General features: G+C 36.6%; 1 protein-coding gene and 2 long non-coding RNA genes across 4 annotated transcripts; 1 reads left to right on the forward strand and 2 right to left on the reverse strand.

Annotated features, from left to right (window-relative positions):
• Positions 1 to 6,724: 6,724 nt before the first annotated feature.
• LOC145123400 (uncharacterized) lies at positions 6,725 to 8,729 on the reverse strand. Its single transcript, XR_013715121.1, has 2 exons — positions 7,968 to 8,729; positions 6,725 to 6,905 (listed from the first exon to the last, which is right to left on the reverse strand). It is a non-coding gene; the product is annotated as an uncharacterized LOC145123400 (long non-coding RNA).
• Positions 8,730 to 9,447: 718 nt separating this feature from the next.
• On the reverse strand, positions 9,448 to 12,203 carry LOC145123399 (uncharacterized). Of its 2 annotated transcripts, none has more exons than XR_013715120.1 (5): positions 11,842 to 12,203; positions 11,376 to 11,688; positions 10,724 to 11,247; positions 10,412 to 10,503; positions 9,448 to 9,973 (listed from the first exon to the last, which is right to left on the reverse strand). It is a non-coding gene; the product is annotated as an uncharacterized LOC145123399 (long non-coding RNA). The 2 variants fall into 2 exon arrangements; XR_013715119.1 differs by having other exon boundaries at positions 11,376 to 11,744.
• A 146-nt stretch (positions 12,204 to 12,349) lies between these two features.
• On the forward strand, positions 12,350 to 14,866 carry LOC145123398 (cytochrome P450 76T24-like). Its single transcript, XM_079058613.1, has 3 exons — positions 12,350 to 12,849; positions 12,957 to 13,388; positions 14,051 to 14,866. The coding sequence occupies exons 1-3, from the start codon at positions 12,403 to 12,405 to the stop codon at positions 14,657 to 14,659; spliced, it is 1,488 nt and encodes a 495-aa protein (XP_078914739.1). The 5' UTR covers positions 12,350 to 12,402; the 3' UTR covers positions 14,660 to 14,866.
• Positions 14,867 to 19,734: the final 4,868 nt, after the last annotated feature.

Here is a 19,734-nt window from a genome sequence, read left to right on the forward strand (position 1 = left end):
GTTGGGCCAAAGTCTGCGGGCAGTCCGTTAGCGAACCTATCTATCTTGGAGAGTTCAGTAGGCACGAAGTAGGGAAATAGCTTCATCCTCTCAGTGAATGCGGTGGCATACTCATCAACACTCATCTTCCCTTTCTTCAGGTTCTAAAACTCGTTGTTTAGGTCTATCAGATCTATCTCTGAGCAGTACTGCATTTTTAACTGCTCCGTGAATGCTTCCCACGACATTCGTATGGCTTCTCCTCGTGGCATTGTATCTGCCAACAACTTCCACCAACTTAACACTCTGGTCTTTAGTTGTCTGACTGCAAAGACGGTCTTTTGCTTATCGCTGCAGTCGCAGCTCTCAAATACCATCTCCATCTCGGAGATCCAGTCCATAATCTCCACTGGTTTTGGGATTCCAGAGAGACTCGACGATTTTGCACCCAAGAAATTCTTATACATCCGCCCATACTTGTCATTTCCCTTCTCCGGCCATTCCTCCTTGCCCCTTGGGTTCCAACTTGACTCACAGTGCAGATATAATTTCCTTCCTCCGATTGTTCAGCGATCAACTCAGGTTGCACAATGGGCACCGTAGGTTCATCCCTATTTTCATGCAACATCTGCCTCATCTCTTCTCTTTGCTCAGCCAGCATAGCCCGAATCATGGCTTGTACTCCAGCCATTGTGATTGGCTCAGGAGTGGCTACTACAACAGGTATTTGCTTAATCACTCGTGGTTGAGGCGGTTGATTTCTATTTCCATTCGCGTTTCCACTTCGGGTTCTTGTCATTTCGTTCTATACACCAAATCAGACGTTCGATGTGAAACGACGAGAATTAAGATAAGAAAGATTTTATTTACGATTGACCTGTAAATCTCCCTATTACTCCGAAAAGTTACATGCCAGTTCTAATACCGTAATTAAACGTTTAGAAGTCTGAACACATAAAGTTTCCAGATCCGGTCGCAACTGACCATAGATCCGACCATATAATGCATATCATAAATCATTTAGCACATAAAAGCATGTTAGACATTTTCCTAAATAAGATAGTGCTTATGTCTATTCAGGTGTACTTCCTAAAATATATTAGACACACTCCTCACGATCATCGCTTAGCATTCTAAGTTTAAGTCTAGAAATAAATCCTTATTCCTAGTTCGCTTAAACTAATGCTCTGATACCAACTGTGACATCCCCATTTTCTCAGCCAGAAAAGACCGATTTTGTTTATGCTTTATAAAAATCAGAGTACCTCTTTTAATAAAAATGTCGTGGAATTTGTTCCCAAAAAAAACATTATAAATACGTTATCAAAGCATTTCCGAAGAAATGTGTTTTTATCCATTTTAAAACATTTGGGATGTCATCGTCAATACAGAAACATAAGCATAAACAGAACTTACATTCATTTACACTAGTGATCTACATCTCTTTTAAATCTCTCAGTGTAAAGTACCTTCATATCGACACATGTGATATAAATAAGCTTGAGTGGGTCAAGTTGGGAAACCTGGTGAGTACATACGGTTTTCAACCCACAATAATATAATTATTATGTTCAACATCAAACAATCAACCTAATTACCCATCCCCATTATCTTCTTTACTCTTAAGGATCTTCCCTAAGATTCAGCTATTCCTCGTTCATTCATTCCTAAGGAGTATCCTAAGTAATCGACACTAAGTCTGCATAGTCGACAGGGTTTATTTCGTTTATTGACAATATCGTTTTCGAGAGTCCACTCGCAATACATGTCAATGGGTTTTTTTTAGAGTACACCGGGTGAACACATCGTTCACAACACCTACAGGTTGCGATCCTGCTAGTGTTCCACTAGACTGTCTAGAATAGTCCGTGGTTGTCATCCATACTCTGCTAGATGACGGGGCCATCGCTTGGGTCATCGTTTGGCTCATCGTTTTGGCTCATCGTTTTGGATCATCGCTTTGGCTCATCGTTTTGGCTCATCGCTTAGGTCATCACTTAGGTCATCGCTTCGCATCATATTTTATCACTCATATATCATCGCTCATCATTCATCTCATCTTTCATCGCTCATCATTTATCTCATCATTTATCGCTCATCATTTATCTCACCTCTAATCTACCCATGTTTTACCCAACACATTTTGTAGATATAAAATACATATACAGTTTAGATCATTTACAACATGTATAAAATGTTTCATCCGACATAAATAGCAAGTATTCAGACAGTATACACACATAGCACATAATTTATATAAAATACTTCATATCTATGTGTAAGATGAAAGTAACTATGCACTCACATGTAAAGGTGGTGACTCGGCACTCGGACAACACTTCGTTACTCTTAAAACAATTTTCCTTTAACAAAACCTAGTATCATTACCACTAGAGTTTAGTCTAATGTTCAACGAGACTAATTAATAGTCTTGCTATTATTACTATTATATAAGCGTTAAAACAATACTCTTCACCCACTATGTACAGACAGGGCCGGACATGAAACACCGGAGGGCATAATCATTTTAGCATATAGCACTTCTGAAATCCAACAACCCGGGCGGCCCTTCAAACCGGATTCCCCGTACCGCGAGTGGTTAAAAAGATATTATAACGACACTTACATAACCCATAATAATATCTTAAATAATTATTATAAGGTCCTAATAACGTTACTATATTTAAATAAAAGCTATATTAAAAATTAGGTAGGCGTAGCTTACCTACGAGGGGGTTTAGCTAGAAGCCGGGCTCTGCAGGGGCAGGACTTTCGAGCCGAAAGCTCTTCTTCTCGGAGCCGTCGAGCGCTCCGGGGCTTTCTTCTAGCGCTAGGGGAGTTTTTGGGAGGTTTAAAGAGAGTGTAGAGAGAAGAAAGAATGGAAAAGGTGTGAAGAAAAAGAGGGTGGGAGAGGTTCTATTTATAGAGTGAAATATGGCTGAACTTGGTGCCACATGTCACCATCTGGTGGCAAGACTTGGGGAGAAAGCAATGGCCAAGATTGTGTCACATCACCCATTTTCGCACAACACACTTCCGACTTCTAAAATCCGTAACTTTCACATACGAGCTCCGTTTTTGAAGTTCTTTATATCCACGCGTAGGTAAAAATAATATCTACAACTTTTCTTTTGACTTCGTCGAGTAATTCTCGACCGATCTTAAATTTAACAGTAGAAGGTGACTACACTGTTAAATGTCCGCGTAAAATTCATAACTTCTACATACGGAATCTGTTTTCGTCTGTCTTTTTGTCGTTGAGTTCCTATTAATGAGATATTCAATTCTCATTTAGGTCGCGTTGGCCAAAAACCGCTCGATCTAAAATTCGAGTTTCGGGTCGTGCACTGCTAGGCCAAATCTTAGAAAAATCATAACTTCCTCATATGAAGTCAGATTTGGGCGTTCTTTTTATGCACGCTCTCGGTTTAACGTATACTACAACTTTTGTTTAGTTCACTAAGGCCAAAAAGTCATCTATCGTAAAGTCACTATTTACGTCGCGTAGTGTCGTGCCGGTTTTGTCGCGAAACTTCGACGAGCCATAACTTCTTCGTTATAACTCGGATTTCGGCATTCTTTATATGTACAGAACCCTTGTGACATATTATACAACTTTGTTAAGATTAATCCTTCTAAATAATCTTCCATCAAAAACTCATTTTTGATGCCCATTGTCTCTAAATTGACTAGCCCGGATCTACGGGCGTTACAGCTACTGCATGCAAGATGGTGCATTTGTACTTTCCTTTCAAATGAGCACCATCCATAATAATAACTTTTCTACAACACTCTCTGAATGCACGTATCTGCAACAACAATATAAAAACCATTAATATATCAACAATATAATTTATTTATAAACATTTAAGAAAATAAAAAATATATTTAAAAATATATTACCGCGTATTCAATAGCGAAAAAGCAATACTCAAAACGATCCTCCGAATCAGTTTTTATGTACGCCACAGTACCAAGATTATGTTTCTTCGGATTGTGAAAATAAACTGGTAGTCTGGAGAAACTTTCTTCGGGGGTCCCCATCATCAATCCTAAAGCAAATTCTCTAGCATGTCACGCTTGTGAATAACTCATATTTATTTGTAGCAAAGCATTCATATCTCTAATTATATCATTAGGCTTCCAAACTCTCAAACTTCCTTGACCCATAATGTCATGTATTATGGTCCCCACAACTTTGCTATTTGCTTGCCTATGATTTGGGTGTATAAGCAATGAAGAACATGTATGCTCGTCATTAAACGTCTTAATTTTAAACATTTATGTTCCTTTAATGAGAGATGCGTATAAACGCCAATGACAGATTTCTTGCATACAAACAACCTGGTACCGAGATTTTGAAGATTTTCAACCTTTATCTGAAACTTTTCTCTAACGGCTTTGAATTTAACAGCAAATGCTAGGTCTTTTTTGGTGTTATGGATTTGATTGACAAATAATTTATCATTCGGACCTAAACTGTGAAATGGTCCGGGTTCAAGAATAGGTTCTGGACAATCAGGAATAGAAGGAATACAATACCATGGATTAAAAGCAGTTTTTCGTTGTGTGTACTCATCATCTGACCACCCTTCATTTGATTTTTCCTCACATCTTCGATCATCAATTTCAGGAACTTCTCCAAACTCGAAAAAATTTTGACGTTGTAATTCGGTCATGCCCATTTTTGCTTCTTTATCATTATCTGATACAAAAGTATCATTATCATATACAAATTTATCAGTAACCGAAACTTTTTTTTCATAACCCACTAGCACTTCATTTCCTCTTCCCCTTGAACGGTTTCCATCACATTGGCTTTCTCTACGACCTCTATTAGTTTTTGCTGGATTAAACTGATTGTTAACCACTGCTTGTTCTTCAGCTTCTTCACCTACCACCTGAAATACAAATGCACCGTCTTCTTTGATTCAGACATTACATGTCTCGGTTGAAATACATCAGTTTCATCTCCAAGCTCCATGACATACCCTAACTCCGGGTGTTTGAAAGACAAACATATATGACTATTTAACACACGTGTCTTACTTCTAACCATTTGTAATAACATTTCATGGTCAATGTTAGGAGGAAGATTTAAACCATAGTTTTTCACATTATTTCTAACGTAAACCTCATCTCCATTAACTAACTGCCACGACCCTCCCGTACACAAAATAATAAAACTCATTTTACAAATCACTCTCCACAAACACAACGAAAAAACAACTTCTACTGGTAATTGAAACTCACAAACTCACAAAAAAACCATTTAAATACGTCTATAACTTCTATAACTGATCTGCAGAGGTGTACACTGATCCTTAGAGGTGTACACAGATCTACAGAGGTGTACACTGATCCGCAGAGGTGTACACTGATCCTTAGAGGTGTACACAGATCCGCAGAGGTGTACACTGATCCAGGTTCAAGAATTTAACAGCAAATGGTAGGTCTTTTTTGGTGTACACTGATCCTTAGAGGTGTACACTGATCCGCAGAGGTGTACACTGATCCTTAGAGGTGTACACAGATCTGCAGAGGTGTACACTGATCCACAGAGGTGTATACTGATCCTTAGAGGTGTATATAGATCCTTAGAGGTGTACACTGATCCAGGTTCAAGAATTTAACAGCAAATGCTAGGTCTTTTTTGGTGTACAATGATCCTTAGAGGTGTACACTGATCCTTAGAGGTGTACACAGATCCGCAGAGGTGTACACTGATCTGAAGTTTATTTCAATGGCCAAACATCAATGGCAGCAGGAGCCACAGAACCAATGGACGCAAGGGACCAAATACCAACCGCAGGAAGAGCCACATAACCAATGGCAGGGTTGCACCGAGTACCAATGGCAGCAAGATCCAGATAACCAATGGACGCAAGCGACAGTAAACCTAGGGACACAAGCAACAGAAAACCCATGGTCGGAATACGAAAACAGATCAAAGTTTTTGTGGTTCGATTTGAATGAATGAAGTTTATTTCAAAGTATGTTTATAATGAAGGTTGTATGTTTATGTTTTCTAAAGTATGTTTTGTATTCTACTTAAAGTAACCCTAAATTTTGGTCATTTGCCGAATAAACTCTATATTTTTCTCATTTATGGTGTTTATGAACAGTTACGATGGTTCTACAGTTGTATGCCATAAGTTGTCACGTTTCATTTATGGCATGGGATATGTTAATATTTAGTTATGTTATAGCTTCTATAGGTACAATCTAGAAGCTTTTGTCCGTTGCATAATTTACTTCTTGATATCATGCTATATGGCATACATTACCCGAGCTTGCTCGGTGCCACATGTCGTTTGTATAGGTCGGAAAGGTCTCCTCTAAGTACGCCACATGTCGTAAAGATGGTGGGTCCACGTCATCAATTTCGTAGGTAAATTATGGATCTTCGAAAAATTATATCTTTCGCGATAAACCAAACTCCCTAATTCGTATTTTATGTTAAAAAACGGTTAGCGAATATCAATTATAACTTGGATATTTAAGGATCGTGTGTGAAAATATTTTCAAAAATCTGTAATTTCAGTCATATTGCGTTAAGTAACACGAAACTATATTTTGGATAATGGTTGAAAACTTTACTTTTGATTTTATGTAAAATCTAAAATTCAGAAACACACACACAAAAAAAAGTGTTTTGTTTGATATTCTTTGAGACCAGATTTTCACAAAGTAATGTTAAGTGAAGAAGAAAAATATTTGCTAGAATAAAAAAAATATGAATATATGAAATGAGCGATAGTTTTTTTGGATTATTTATGGGGAAAGTTGTGTTTTCTGAACAGGACAATTGGGATGTTAGTGAGACACTTGGAACTCGCCATGGACGATGTCCTTTGGAACGACACCAAGGGTGGACTCTCATCTTCTTGAGATCACATTAGTTTATCTGAGTGTTCACTCCGCGCCTTCATTAACATATTAAAAAATTATTATAAGAAAAGTACGGTTATAATATAAATAATATGTATTTATACATAACATTACGATTAAATGTAAAAAAGTTTATTTATACAATTTCAAAATGGAAATGATAAACATAGAATGAGATTGGAAAAAATGATGTTGGATTTGAAAATAAATAGTGTCAAAACTTTTAAAAAAAATGCAACTTAGTTTTTATTTAAATTAAAAAAAAAACACTTAATGTCGATTGTAAAAAAAAATCAATTTTGACAAGTCATTATCAGCGTCGTATAACTAAATATACCATGTAAGCATGTCACGTCACCAAATGACGGACCTTGTCAACGGATAATTGAGTTAACCTATAAAATTATCAACATTGCAAAGAGTTGGAAAAATTTGTGACTAAATTAAAACAAAACATAATATGGTGTTAAATCAAAAAAAATTTAAGTGTAATGAATTTTGATCAATTTACTTGTAAAACTTTTTTATATTTTTATTTAAAATATATATGAATATTCTAATATTTGTAGCAATATAAATTTAATATAGTGTGTCGTTTCTATATCACTAGAAAGTAAAACGCATCCAAACTCTAAAAAAAGGCTCATCATAATCCATTCGTATAGGGACATGAAAACAGATAAAAACTCATTTTTTTATGGTAAATTATATCATTCGTCCCGCGTGTATGTATTAAAATGCATATTTAGTTCATATATTCAAAAATGAACTCGGGTTGTCCCTTGTATCGTTAAAATATGCACGTTACATCCCTAGTGGACATAAAATGACTATCTTACCATTTTCTTTTTCTTTTTCATTTATTTTTGAATTGTTTATAATTTACCCATTATTTTTTATTAATTATAAATTTTAGAAAAGGAAATTTTCCATCCAACCCCTTTAATCATCAACCACCTCCGACCACAATCACTTCTCGCCACCAACGACCTCCGGCTACCTGTGACCTCCGGCCAGTAACTACCTCCGCAAACACCACCATTCCTCTCGAAAATAAAAAAGAAACCTAAATATAAACCCTAAAATAAAACACATACCTTATATCTAAAATATCGTCAATCCATACCCCGGGTTCGTCTCCCTCTTTCTCACCCTTTGGTGTTCCTCTCCATAGATCTGACAACCACAGATGGATAAACAACACCACCATCAGTCAACACTAACACCGCCAGAGGAATAGAAGGTGCTATGGAGGTTCGAAACAAACCCTATATCGTCGTCACCATCGGAAGGTTGAAATCCAAACCTTATTTCGTCGTCGGAGTAAGGGTTACCACTTACTAGAGAGAAGAAGATCGGAGAAGAATCGATGGCAGCGTACAGGTGAAAAAGGAGGCGATAAAGGTGTAGATCCGATTGTGGGGCTTCGATTCCGACTGTGGAGAGGGTGTCGGATGGAAGGCCGGATGTACCTCCGGTGGTGATGCCTTCACTAGATCTATAATTGCAACAACGTCATCGATTGCGAGGATCACACAGGTGCGAGCTAGGTTTTCATTGTCAGAAAAGTAGGTTTCAACCTCAGGAATGACGAAAACGTTGAAAGATCTCATGAGCTTTTTGTTTCTGAATTTAAATGAACCTCCGGAGACAGGATTTTGACATCATAGGGGAGGTGGCTGTTGTCGGAGTTTGGGAGGTGACGGTGGTGTTTGGTGTTGACTTGGGTGGGTGATGCGAAAGTAGATAGGGTGGTGGAAGTGGAACCCATTTCTTTTTAAATTAAAAATAATGATAAATGTTATTAGATTAATTGAAAAATAAATAGAAAATGACATTACGGTCATTTTAAATCTAGAACAGACTAAAAGCGCAAGAAATTCGTCTTTTCGAGATGAAGCGTGCAAGTATAAAACAAATGAGAGTATCAAGTTAATTTTTGAAAATAGAGACCAAACATACATTTTGACACTTGCCACTTGCACCATGAAAGATGGGTAAAATTTACCCTTTCTTTTGTAAAAAATAGACTAAATTACACAAATGGTACTTATGGTTTGGGGTAATTTGCGCGTTTGGTCCCTAACTTATTTTTTTAACTTGGAAGGTCCCTGTTGTTTGTTTTTGTTGCGCACTTGATCCCTGTCTTACCCTCAAAAGACTATTTTGCCTTTGATTTTTTAATTTATTTAAATAAACACACCCCAACCCCACCCCTACCTCACCTTATCTTACCTAAAAAGACTATTTTAATTTATTTAAATAAGGGCATAATAGTCCTTTTTGGTAAGACAAAGACCAAGCACGTAACAAAAACAAACAGTAGTGACCTTCCGAGTTAAAAAAATAAGTTATGGACCAAACACGTAAATTACCCCAAACCATAGAGACCATTCCTGTAATTTACTCTAAAAAATATTTTAGAGTATGTTGTTATATATTTCTAGTATGTTAAACTAATGCATTAAAATCATGTTTGTGCAAATTATAAACTACAAAAATTAAATGATATAATGTAAACTAGTGTATGTGCCCATGCTTTACATGGGTTGGAATGGTGTTTGTTTTTTTATTTAGTGTGTGTAAGTAAGATAGTAATCAACCGTGTTTCCATTCCATTCCATTCAATTCCAATTCCAATCCACCACAACAGATTCCAATAAAATTCCTGTAGTTAATAGAGACCAATGGAATTCTCAATTCAGGGTTAAGAAAATCTCATCTGCATTACATTTCCAATTGTTTATAATCTCTATTAAAAAAGTCCTAGAAACTCAACTAAAAAGTAAATAGAAAAAAAAAAAAAAAAAAAAAAAATCTTAAACTCTAACAGCTGAAAATAGCCTTCTCTATAGCTCACCATGCATACATAAATACAAAAAGAAGAACGAGAATTGGTGGTGTTTAGACAAAAAGGACATATGCAATAAATAGCAATATACTTTCGTTTATTTATTTATTACAGTATTGCCCTTTCAAAAGGGGCTATAATTGCTATAATAAACAAATGAATAAAAGCATGATGCTATTTCATCATAATTACCTTAACATCGTTTTCATCAGCCTCTTCCTCATCTTCTGGTTCAGTATCATCGTTATCAGCCTGAAAAAGAACATAACATTTAACAAATTTAAAATTAATAATAATAATAACTGATGAGAAAGATCCTTTAAACAAAAACTTTCATATAGTATAAACCAACACTTCACATACTATAGAAGTTATTATATTTGAAACACATTTATGATGTAACAAAAATTTTAATATACTACACAACTTTGACTTATCTCATTCAACCATTTTACCTCCTACAATTAGTTTTTCTTATAAGCTAGTCAAAAAACGACAAAAAAATATATGAAAACATTGTGAAGCAATGTAATCATCACCATCTCAATTAGATATATAAACTTATACTTTAGTTAGACGAATGTGTACCTTATGTCACCTGTGAGCAGAAAAGCCAGCATAAGAAACTTAAAGCATATAAAATCAAGATCATATAAAAAAATATATGAAATAAGTATGAAATCTTAGAACCTGATGGATGGATTAAAGTGCATAGTCTTTCAGAAACTTGAGCCTTTGATTTTGATATCTTTTAGTGATAGGATTTCACCTTCTCTTGTACTCTGTTGAATTATGAATGGGAAAATGATCATTAATTTTTAGCAACTATGACGTTCTAAATGTTTTAAAATCTGAATTTTTTTTGCTCCACATGACAGGAAGGTCATGAAACGAAAAAAACCATCATCAGTGAAGGAAGAGAAAATATTATATTTATCAACCTAAACAAATAGGATTATAGAAAACTGGGTTTGAATCAACAACAAGTGATAAAACAATCACCTGAATAAGCCTCATGGTTTCTGAAATCTCTTATTAGCTTCTCAACCTATAATGAATTTTTGTCCCAGCAGTGCAGATGTTATCCATGAAAAACAAACAAAATCAATGCATACGACGATAGACAAAAGAAATGGAGTTTTTAGGCCATCTGGTTATTTATTTACGAATTCATGAGATTAAATATATAAGGTTGCATGTTAAAATGGAAATTGAGGATAGATAAGGTGGCTTCACATGGGCTACACCCATAGCACAGCTTGCTGGTGTCGATCCTATTCTGTTCTCTATTCCTTTTCCATACGTACCATCATTTATACAAAATAAAACAGAAAAAAGATTGGAAAGTCAATTCATCTGTTTTTTATTCAGTTGTTCAACCTACAAAGATAGGTGTGATTGTTGGTGAAACCAGTGGTGATGGCCAGCTGAGCAAAATCAAACTTCTAAAGACCAATGAAGTAAAAAAAATATGAACATTACCTTTAACTGTACTTCTTTCCCACATTCCATGTAAAACTGTAACTCTAATGCAGCAACAAACACCAAAATCATCGTAGTTAGTTCACAGGCAAATAACTCATTGACACACCAAATGTGATGAAAAACTAAAATTATGAAAAACATTACAAAATTAACAAAAAAAAGTGGTTACCTTTCCCGAAGAATGATAGATGATTGCAGTTTCCATTATCGTCTCTGATTTTGATTTCACACCAATTTATGCATCTTTAGAACAGACAGTAGGCGTGGAGGGAGAAGAAAACACGAACGAAGGGTTACCCGGATTAGGGTCCGTAAACAGGGGATGGTGGAGGAGAACGTTGGGGTAGGGAGTTCAATCCCTGCAAAACCCAATTTGGGTGCCTCCCACATATGGGGAAACCCCTATGGGCTGGGTTTGCCCGGAGCTCGAACCCCGGGTGCTCGTTGTTTAATCATTTGCCGTTTCCAAAAAAGATTTGAGGCTGCAACCAACAACGATAAATGGGAAGTAAGAAACTCAAAATTACTTGTGTTGTACCTGTTGAAATCGAAAATTAAGCCATGATTAAAAATCGAATTTCATCCAAAACTAACCTTGAAATTGAAAAAATTACACAATTTGAAAATGTTGTTACCTGATTAAGAGAGGAAGTCGAGCCCTAATCGAATAGAGAGGGAGGCGAGATGGAACATAACATCAGAAGGCGACGAAGAGTTTCACTGTAGGGGAAATGAAGGAGGAATCGAGCGACGGAAGTAAAGCATAGTAGAGGAAGTCTGGAAAGCATGAGAAAGGAAGTAAGCAGATCGGATGAAGCAGCGGTGAACACAAATCGATGTTGGCGGTGGTATACCTCCGATGACCCACAGTTTTGCAGGGCAAACCAGCCGGAAACCAAAGAAACGGTAAAAAATTAAGCAAGCCGGTGAAAAACTGAGAAGCCTATAAAACGTAAGAAGCCAGCCGGAAAAGTTACTACGGCTAAAAAAAATACTATTGTAGCTAAGCTTTTTATGATTTAATTGTAAGTATAATATAATATAATAAAGAATTTTATATGAAAATCCAAATTATTTCCATAAAGAGTACTACCCATTTTTAGATACATAAGGACAAAATTAGCTGGCATTATCAACAGGACTCCCCAATAAGATCAGGCATTCGCATTACACACCACGTACACACACATAAACCTATGGACTATCCAACCTTCTTTCTCTTACTCTCTTTCCTTTTCACATTCATCTACGCCTTCACCACCTCCGGCCGCCGCAACTCGCGGCTACCGCCGGGACCTTACCCTTTTCCGATCATCGGAAACCTGTTAAAACTCAGCGACAAACCCCACCGCTCTATCGCCACACTCTCAAAACGTTATGGTCCTTTGATGTCGCTTAAGCTTGGAAGCAGAACAACGATAGTTGTTTCGTCACCTGATTTCGCCAAAGAGTTCTTTCACACTCATGATATATCGTTTTCTAGCCGGACGATTCCGTACACTGCCAGAATAATGGACCACGATAAGTACTCCATAGCTTGGCTGCCCACCGGAGATCAATGGCGTAGACTACGACGAATAACCAGAGAGTTTTTCTTCTCTGTGCAATGTTTAGATGCTACTCAACTCCTTCGTGGGGAGAAGGTAAATGTTTTCAACTATGTGTTTGATTTTGAATCTTTTTAATCTCTCTTACAATTTTGAGTAATCCAATATATTATCAATTTCAATTGATTATGATTTATGCTTAGGTACAAGAACTTGTTGACCATGTCCATGAATGTTGTAGAAATGAAAAGACTGTTAATATTGGTGCTGCTTTCTTTACAACAACACTTAACATTCTTTCCAACTTAATATTCTCTGTGGATTTTGCTGAATATGATACTGAATCATCACAAGAATTCAAGGAAGCAGTGATGGCGTTATTGAACTTTGGAGGGAGGCCAAATCTAGCAGACTTTTTTCCGATACTAAAACCGTTTGATCCACAAGGATTAGTGAGTCAAGGAAATGTTTATGGGAAAAAGTTGTTGACTATCATCGATAGGATAGTTGACCAACGTTTGCAATCAAGAGTAAGTTCATTATCAACAAATAATGATGTTTTGGACTCGCTGCTCAACCTCGTACACGAAGATGAATCAGTCTTTAGTCGAGAGGACATGAGGCATCTGTTCTTTGTAAGTAAATCTTTTTACAACTACTACAACTTAGTCATAGTAATTGTTTTGTTTTTTTGAACATGAAAACGAATTCTTAATGATATGTAATGTAGGGTATAAATTTCTCATAAATTTAATATGTCAAACCATAATTAGAGGTTATGAATTAAAGTGTTTGGTTAAAAAGTACTTGAAATTTGAAAACGATTTGGTTTTATTTGAAGCACAAAAAGTTGAAGTAAGAAATGAATTCTTCTTTTATCATGCATGTTATTGATTTAACAAGACTTCGTAGTATAATTAAAGCATAAAGTACTTTAAAAAATACATAAATGGTTAAACACGTATATATATACTAGTGAAAACACGTTCTATTTTATGTTGATACAAATAAAATAGTTTAGTTGTTTAATTGATATATTGAAAGTATCTAGTTATTTTCTGGATATTATATTAATGATTAATTCCATAAAGGGCAATGAAGTATTGCTTTTCTATATAACGTCATTGTTTTAAAGAAATACTATCATAGGGTGGAACTTTTTGTTCACAAAATGCCTTTAGTTTAATGGTTATTTGTGAAAGTAGTTTGCGTTTTTCTCTTTTGTGCACTAATTCTTGGACAAATAACTTTTCATGAGAATAGGCATACGTATGATTCATTTCATAAATTATTGTAGGCTTTGTTTATAGCTGGAACCGATACAACATCGAGCACATTAGAATGGGGAATGGCGGAGCTTATTCGTAACCCAGAGAAAATGGAAATGGCCCGGTCAGAAATCGTTAAAATCATGCAAAACAAAAGGAGAAATATACAGGAAAAAGATATCTCACAACTCCCTTACTTACAAGCAGTAATAAAAGAAACTCTTCGACTTCATCCACCTGCCCCTTTTCTTGTCCCTCACCAAGCCATAGACAATGTAGAAGTCCAAGGTTACATCGTGCCTAAAAATGCACAAATCCTTTGTAATGTTTGGGCTATGGGGCGTGACCCTAACATTTGGTCAGAACCAGAAATGTTCATACCAGAAAGGTTTTTGGAAGTCAAGGTTGACTATAAAGGCCAAGATTATGAGTTCATTCCATTTGGTTCGGGCAGGAGGATCTGCCCGGGATTAAATATTGCTCATAGAATGTTGCATATAATGTTGGGGTCTTTGATTCATAAGTTTGATTGGAAACTTGATGGAAATATAAGAGCACAAGATATGGATATGGAGGAGAAGTTTGGACTCACATTGCCAAGAAAAGTACCACTCATGGCCATTCCGATTAAACTTTGATGGTTTTTAAATAATTGTATTTGTTGTTTTAGCTCTTGTTGTGATCATGGTATTGGTTTCATATAACTTTTAACAATGTTAGCATGATATATATATATATATATATATATATATATATATATATATATATATATATATATATATGATTAGCGGGTTTAATTAATAAGTAAATGTATAAAATAAGAAAACGATAACTATCGATGGTTTTATGTTGCTATTTAAGTTTAGTCGTTGATATGAATTTTTATTGATTTTTTTAATTGAAAAGCAATCTTTGTATTGATGAATACTTGAATGGAATATACAGTGGCATATCTGTTCCAGGAGTTAATTTGTTGTAGACACTAAAATAATCAGATCATATTATAATACACCTCAATCAAGGCTTCCCACAAAGCTTTAGCTGAAGTATACTCTCTGAAACCTTGATCTATATCAGGAGATAAAGCCATGGTCAGAGTGGCCAAAGCTCTTTCCTGTTCTTCAACTTTCTCAAAATCTTCATCTGTATAGTTTTCAACTGCTTTGTCAATCACTTGTCCTGCAACAATGATGGTAATTCGGACAGGACCCTTGATGATGCTTCTCCAAAGTTTGAAGTCTTTCATTTTAATATACTTCTCAATCCGGTATTTCCATTCAGGAAAACCATCTGCAGACATCAGTCTTGGAATACGTGTGGTTGTCCCCATGACAGAATCCAGTTCATGATGATGTGTTTGACTTTGAGAATCCATTGATTATTAAATTTTAAATCAAAAATTAAAACAAGAAGAATGTCAAAAATGAGTTTCCGATCAGATAGTTTACGTCCGTAAACTGAGTTTACGGTCGGATTTCCGGTCTAGTAGTTTACGGTCAATAAAGATGCACTGATTATGGTCTTTGAAGATGAGTTTTCGATTATTGAAGATGCTCTGTTTACGGTCCAAGAACAAAGTTTACGGTCTTTGAAGATTCTTGAGTTTACGGCTGTAAACTGAGTTTACGGTTGTAATCACTTGGCAGTAAACTCCCAAAAAATTATGTAAACACGAATTTTATCAGATTCGATCCCTTTTAGCAGTGAAAGTACCAAATCCAATCTCGAACAATGATGAATATTAGTTTAAACGGTCCGAAAACTCGATTGAATGATGCTTTGACACCGGTTTTGCTCTGATACCAATTGTAAGGTCCTGAAAACGGATCTTACCAGTGATCAAACAATCAAACAATCAAAGAGAACAAGAATTGGAGTAGAAGTAGAATAGAAACAAGCTTGCACACGCTTTATAACTGAAAAACGTCGGGTACAACTTGTTTACAGCGACCGTGAACTCTCTAGCATCAACAACCAATAATGACCTACACAACCTCTATTTATAGGAGACTTGGGCCGGAAACAGGGTTTACGGCCGTAAAGGGGTTTACGGCCGTAAACACCAAAATAACCTACTATTACATCATAAAGACTCAAAAGAACTATTACAATTGAAAGCCTAGACCAAACCACTAACTGGACCCTTCATAACACATAACACGTATCGGTAGTAGCAAACCTAGATAATTATCACGAAGACAATCATCTATCAACCAACTCTTACTAGTGGGTCGGCGTTGTGGCTGTAGACCCACTACTACTGGAAGGTAACTCACATCGATGTCGTGTAGTGTATGCACTGTCCTCGGTATGGAAATCAACTCTTCCCAACTCCTCAATCCCTACACAACAACCTTTCTAAATTACCACTTCATACTCATAACCCTTACAAGGGTCAACTCAAGTCCAAGTCAAAGTCAAGGTCAAAACCCTGGTCAAAGTCAACTTTGGTCAAAGTCAACATCTTGTTGACTAGACTCGCCGAGTTGGTCCATCAACTCGTCGAGTCCCTAGCAAGAGCTCAACGAGTTCGCCTTCAACAAAATACCGGGACCTTCTTCAACTGACTCGCCTAGTTCATCTTCATCCGCATGAAGGTGTTTAGTCTATGACTCGCCGAGTTCTCCTTGAACTCGTCGAGTCCGTCTTCATGTGGTTGGGACATTGCCTTGAACTCGCCGAGTTCCTCCTTGCACTCGTCCAGTCCTTCGATCTTCAAGTCCATAACAAACCCCAACATGCTGAGTTTTCCTTCAACTCAACCAATGACCATTTCCAGAAGACGTTTGGGGGAAACTGTGACCCGACTCGCCGAGTCCCATGAACGACTCGTCGAGTCCCTCTTTGTCCAAAACTATACAGTCGATTTCAGTGGGTCTTAATGCATACAAATCATAGATCTGACCTCTTAAGGTCCATTTTATACGTAAAGCTACGAACTTGATGTCCATGCATGGGGTTTTTGGCTCAAAAGGCTATAAAATGGGTTTATAAGATGCATGGGCTTCCCATGGCCATAAAGTTGGCACCTTTATTCCATGGGAACCCTCAATGGTTCCAGATCCGAAGTGTAACTCCATGATACACACCTAATCCCAAATATGGCCTTACAAAGCTTAGAAAAGGGTAGAAATGAGCCCTAACTAGAGATCTAAGAGTTAGATGGTCAAGGTTTCAGCTTTATACCTCAAGTGATCTGGAAATGGGGCACAACCTCTGGATCTACTAGCTTCCACTCGAACTTCCAAGCTCCTTCTTCCTTCTCAAGCTTCACAATCACCACAAACACACAAAAATGGCTCAAGAACACTCAAACAAGGTTAGGGTTTCGATTTAGGGTTTCTCTTAGTAGGGACGGACGATGGAGGCTAGGTTGAGTCAAGATAAGTTGTTTAAATAGGGTGCAAACCCTAAATACTAGGATTTCATCCAGACAGTCCTACTCGCCGAGTCGGGCTCTCGACTCGTCGAGTAGGTTACTTAAAACCCGCGTCCAAAGTCTTGTCTACTCGACGAGTTGGGCCTCCAACTCGCCGAGTCCCAGTGTAAAAACATAAAGTCTGTAAATTTAAAATATGTACCGGGTACCGGGCGTTACAAGTCCACTCATTTTGGTCCTTCTAACAACACTTAGCCCAACAATTAATTAAGAAATATTTAATAATCATTACCTCAAGTGACGGTCGTTACAGTTTTTATGGGTTTTAAACCCTCTTAATTTCTTTCTTAGCCCCTTAATACTTTAGATCGAATGTAGGCTGTTGGAACCAAAGGAATCACCTCAAAAATACTCGTGAACTTCCAAAACTGAACATATCAAGGGATTTCTTGTTCCTACATGTTTTTAATCATTTTGGTTAAGTCCTAGACCTCTAGTTATTTGCTAAAAATGATTCTTAGTCCTTTTATCATGTGAGACCATGGTTGGATTGTTGGAACCAAAACCTTGAGAGTCTCCAATGGTTCCAAATATGAAATTGAAAGCAAATGAAGGAGATCCACTTGAGAACCCAAAGAAATACAAAAGAATTGTAGGAAAATTAAACTACCTGATGATTACACGTCCAAACATTGCTTTTCCGGTGAGTGTTGTAACTCAGTTTATGTCATCTCCATCAACCACTCATTAGGATGCAATTAGTCATATTTTGAAGTACCTAAAGGGTGCTCCTGCTCATGACATCTTATATCAAAATCATGGTCATCATGTCATCGAAGGGTTCACTGATGTTGACTACAATGAAGATCCTACAACTAGGCGGTCTACTACAGGTTATTGTGTATTTGTTGGAGGGAAACTAGTTTCATGGAAAAGTAAGAAACAAAATGTCGTGTCACGGTCAAGTGTTGAATCTGAATACCGAGCTATGACTCAGACTACATGTGAACTAATATGGGTACGAAATCTACTGGATGAACTTGGTTTTGCTCAATCGAAACCAATGAACTTGTACTGTGATAATGAGGCGACTATCTATATTTCAAACAATCTTGTGTTTCACGAAAAGACTAAACATATCGAAGGAGACTGCCATTTCACACGAGAAAACTAGAATTTGGAACCGTCTCTACTCCCCATGTTCGATCAGGAAGTCAACTAGCTGATGTCTCCACCAAAGCTTTACCTGGTTCGTGGATCTTTGCTATTTGTAACAAGCTGGGCATGATTAACATCTATGATCCATCTTGAGGGGGAGTGTTAGAATGTAAATATTACGTATATTGGTTTTGGCCTAGTTAGCACATGGGCCCATAGGGTTTCCTTTGTATAGGGGTCATACCTCTATTTATAGTCTTGTACCGCTTCCTTGTAAAGTAGACAATCAAAAAAGTATTTTCACCCTTAATCTATTCTTGATTACAATAATCAACATAGTGGTAGCAAAAAAGCTGATTAAAAATGATAGAATCAAGATAAACTAACCAAAATCTTGAAAGAACTAATATTAATAGTCAACATCTTTTATATATCTATCTCCTGCATCCTACCTAACAATCTACATAAACTAAAGATTTATTAGCACAAAAATCTCAAAAGTATTGTGATTGAATCAAAATATGCAACATAACATGAAGAATGAATAATAAGAATTAAGGAGATTGAGAAAGGAAAATTGAAGAAAGTATCGACATATTACCTGATTTGAGATATTAAACGAGAAAATAGTGACAACTATATCATCTTCCTTTTTCTTTGGGTTAAAATCAATAACCATAGGCGAGTATTCATAACTAGGAGACCTCTAAATCATGTTCTTGGTCCGGTCCTGCAACCCACAGTGAGGGATTAATCCCAAAATCGAAAACAACAAACCATCAAATTCAAAAATATTAGGGCTTTTGGGAGATGAATAAATCATTATATTGTTCAGGTAATATGATTATTCAATAGCACATGACCTTAAAATTACCTTAACTTGGGCTTCCCTTATTTTTTTTGACAGATAGCAGAGAATACCTACAGACATTAGACGTTGGTGATGGCAACTGCAAGCAACGCATGTTTATGGTTGGAAGCACATGATAGAAGCTAAAGCAAGCGGAGGCAGAGGTACAATTGATTCCTTCTGGCACCGGTTTTTGGCGAGAGAGAAAGAAGTAAGAAGTCGTTGTGTAGTCCAGAGTTTAATCTACGTAGAAAAATATGGTCTTGAAGGTGTTAGTGATTATCCGACGTTGATCATGGGCGACGACTGTGTTCCGATTCCAAAAT

Source organism: Lactuca virosa, chromosome 7 (assembly GCF_052849685.1).
Source record: "Lactuca virosa cultivar CGN04683 chromosome 7, Lactuca_virosa_CGN04683_v6, whole genome shotgun sequence".
NCBI classification, from domain to species: Eukaryota; Viridiplantae; Streptophyta; class Magnoliopsida; order Asterales; family Asteraceae; genus Lactuca; species Lactuca virosa.

Excerpts from the sequence above, each read along its gene's own strand:
- LOC145123398 (XM_079058613.1), top strand. The coding sequence starts at position 12,403 with ATGGACTATCCAACCTTCTTTCTCTTACTCTCTTTCCTTTTCACATTC. Across the intron at positions 12,850-12,956 it reads AACTCCTTCGTGGGGAGAAG|GTACAAGAACTTGTTGACCA; the intron begins GTAAATGTTTTC and ends ATTTATGCTTAG. Across the intron at positions 13,389-14,050 it reads ACATGAGGCATCTGTTCTTT|GCTTTGTTTATAGCTGGAAC; the intron begins GTAAGTAAATCT and ends AAATTATTGTAG.